The sequence below is a fragment of the Sceloporus occidentalis genome, unplaced genomic scaffold (genome assembly GCF_023333645.1).
Source record: "Sceloporus occidentalis isolate IW3139 unplaced genomic scaffold, rSceOcc1.0.p SCAF_4, whole genome shotgun sequence".
Taxonomy (NCBI): domain Eukaryota; kingdom Metazoa; phylum Chordata; class Lepidosauria; order Squamata; family Phrynosomatidae; genus Sceloporus; species Sceloporus occidentalis.
In genome coordinates, this window is record NW_028316984.1 from 28,113,578 (window position 1) to 28,116,421 (window position 2,844).

General features: G+C 44.8%; 1 protein-coding gene across 1 annotated transcript; it reads left to right on the forward strand.

Annotated features, from left to right (window-relative positions):
- The first annotated feature begins 697 nt into the window (after nucleotides 1–697).
- Nucleotides 698–1,531, forward strand: LOC149313657 (testis-specific serine/threonine-protein kinase 6-like). The gene has a single exon (XM_089523242.1). It carries the CDS (start codon nucleotides 698–700, stop codon nucleotides 1,529–1,531), a length of 834 nt encoding a protein of 277 aa, XP_089379368.1.
- The last annotated feature ends 1,313 nt before the right edge of the window (nucleotides 1,532–2,844 follow it).

Below are 2,844 nucleotides of genomic sequence, written 5' to 3' on the forward strand. Positions count from 1 at the left end.
AATAAATCAGAAAATTGGTTCTTTTTGTAAAGAAAAAAAAACACATTTCAAAGTAAAAGAAAATTCTAAAGGAACTTATGAAACTCCTGAGAGGCCAAGGAGGTTAAAAACAACAACCTAAAGCTTCAAAGCATTCAATGATTTGTTCTCACTGCAGTGGGTACACTTTGTCTGGGCTGTATCACAGCAACTGAGTGTTCACAAGATGGAATGCTCCCAAGCATAGTCACACCAGCATTTTTAAAGGGTGTTTTTAGATCACAATTCCCAGAAACTCCAATCTAACACACACTGGCCCTTTTGGTTGGGGATCCTGGGAACTAGAGTAAAAAGTTGTTTTCTAAGACCCCAGTCTCTCTCACTCACACACTTATACACTAACAGTTCCTCTGATAGGGACAAAGCTAGGCTAATTCCCAAACTTAATACCCCAAGCCTGTTGTATCCATCCATTGGATGTCTAAACTGGATTCATTAGCCCTATGTTCCCATTGGGTTTCAACTGATTATGCCCAGGGAGACATAACCCATGACACTTCATGACACTTCACAATACCTGAATGAGTAGTGATGACTTCGAAGTCAGGTCCTCAGTGGGCACATGGGGAGTGAAGGTCTAGAGATATCAATCACAATGGGGTAAAGCATTTAATCCCAGGAAGAAAACCAAAGGCCTTTTCAGCCTTACCGGATCATCATGTCAAGGGCTTCCAAAGGAGACAAACTTCTGACTGACCTGGGTTACAAGCTGGGCCAGACCCTGGGGGAAGGCAGCTATTCCAAAGTGAGAGTGGCCACCTCTGCCAAATACAAGGGACCCCTGGCCATCAAAATGGTGGACCGACGTCGAGCACCCCGGGATTTTGTTGAGAAGTTCCTGCCGCGGGAGCTCTCCATCTTGCGAGGGATTCGGCACCCACACATCGTCCGGGTCTACGAATTCATTGAAGTCTGCAACGGGACACTCTACATCGTGATGGAAGCAGCCTCGACAGACCTGCTACAAATGGTGCAGCAAGTGGGGAAACTGCCCTGTACTCCTCAAGCCCGGGACATCTTTGCCCAAGTGGTGGGTGCTGTCCGCTACCTCCATGACAGACATTTGGTGCACCGGGACCTCAAGTGTGAGAATGTGTTGCTCACGTCTGATGGCCGGCGAGCCAAACTGACCGATTTTGGCTTTGGCAAAGAGTCCCGTGGATACCCAGAACTGAGTACCACCTACTGTGGATCAGCTGCCTATGCCTCCCCGGAGGTACTGATGGGCATTCCCTATGATTCCAAAAAGTATGATATATGGAGCTTAGGTGTCATGCTGTATGTGATGATAACTGGTTGCATGCCGTTTGATGATACTCACATCCATAGCATGCCTTGCCGCCAGAAGAAAGGAGTCGTGTTTCCAGAGGATCTTCCCTGTTTATCTGAACCCTGCAAAGCTCTCATAACTCAGCTGCTCCAGTTCAGTCCAGAATCCCGGCCCTGTGCAGGACAAGTCTCTAAGAATAACTGGCTGAAGGGGGAAACATAAAGGCGCTACTTGGAGACCCTGGCATTGGTGCTAATTGCAGATGCTTCAAGAAGGGTGAAGTGGGGAATATATCATGTTAACAACAGAAATGTATAGCTGCAAAAAAGAAGTTTCTGGGATGTTTACCTTGGAAAGAAAGTGAGCAAATGGCTGTAGTGAGGGGAGGAAAACCTAAAGAAAACAATTTCAATAAAAGTTCCTCTGAAATTAAGGGACTTTCTTTCAAACATGTGTATTTAAGTTTGGGATGCCAATGAGATCTTTTAAACCCTCTTTCACGTGTCAGTTGTCATTCTCTTTATAACTATGTATTTGTGGGATGGGAAAGGCCTGTGCCCTATGGACAACTCAGCTGTGGGGGGAGGGTGTTTAGAGAGGCTGCCAACATAGGAACCTTTCACACTGCACATTTACAGTGTTATGATTCCGCTTTATTTGCAATGGCAACATCCTATGGAATCCTGGGGTTTCCCATTTGGGGAGGCACTCAACTACCAATCCCAGGATTCCATAGGGTTCAGCCATGTCAATTAAAGGAGAATCATAATGCTATAACTCTGCAGTGTGAAAAACTATGATGCAAAGAAAGACCTAGCTAGTAACAGCTAGTGTAGACCCCATAGATTTATATGGCAAATGAGAATTTATTGACATATTTATTACTCCAGTGGGCATTGCATTAAATTTACTTACACAGAACTACATTAGCCATTTAGCTGCCAGTTCTTCCAGTCTGGAGAAATACTCAAGTTAGGGAATCTGTTCTGTATGCTAGCTTCTTATAGCTGGAATTTTCCTTGCTGAAAATATAACAATTTGAAAATGTTACAACAATTGGGTATAATTCTTCTAATTCAAGAATAGGCAATCTGGAGCCCTCCACATGTTTTGAACTACAACTCCCTTTATTTGCCAACAAAACGCACACAGAGGACACCCGGGGCTTTTTCACACTATACAATTACAGTGTTATGATTCCTCTTTGACTGCCATGGCAACATGTTATGGAATCTTGGGAATGGCAATGAGGGAAGGGCCTTTAAAATCCTCAGCCAGGGAGATACTCTAATACCTTCAACCAAACTACAAGCTCCAGGATTCCCTAGGAGGTAGCCATAGATGTTAAGGGGAAATCACGGTGCGAAAGGACCCAAAGACCCAACATTTGGAGTTTTACTTCTTGGAACTGCAACTCCCACAACCTCCAGACAGAATGTTCAGGAGCTTTGCCAGCCAGGAGACTGGGACTTCTAAGCAAGTTTCCTGTTAGCAGGTCCCACTCTCTCAGCCTCAGAGGATGGTAATGGCAAACT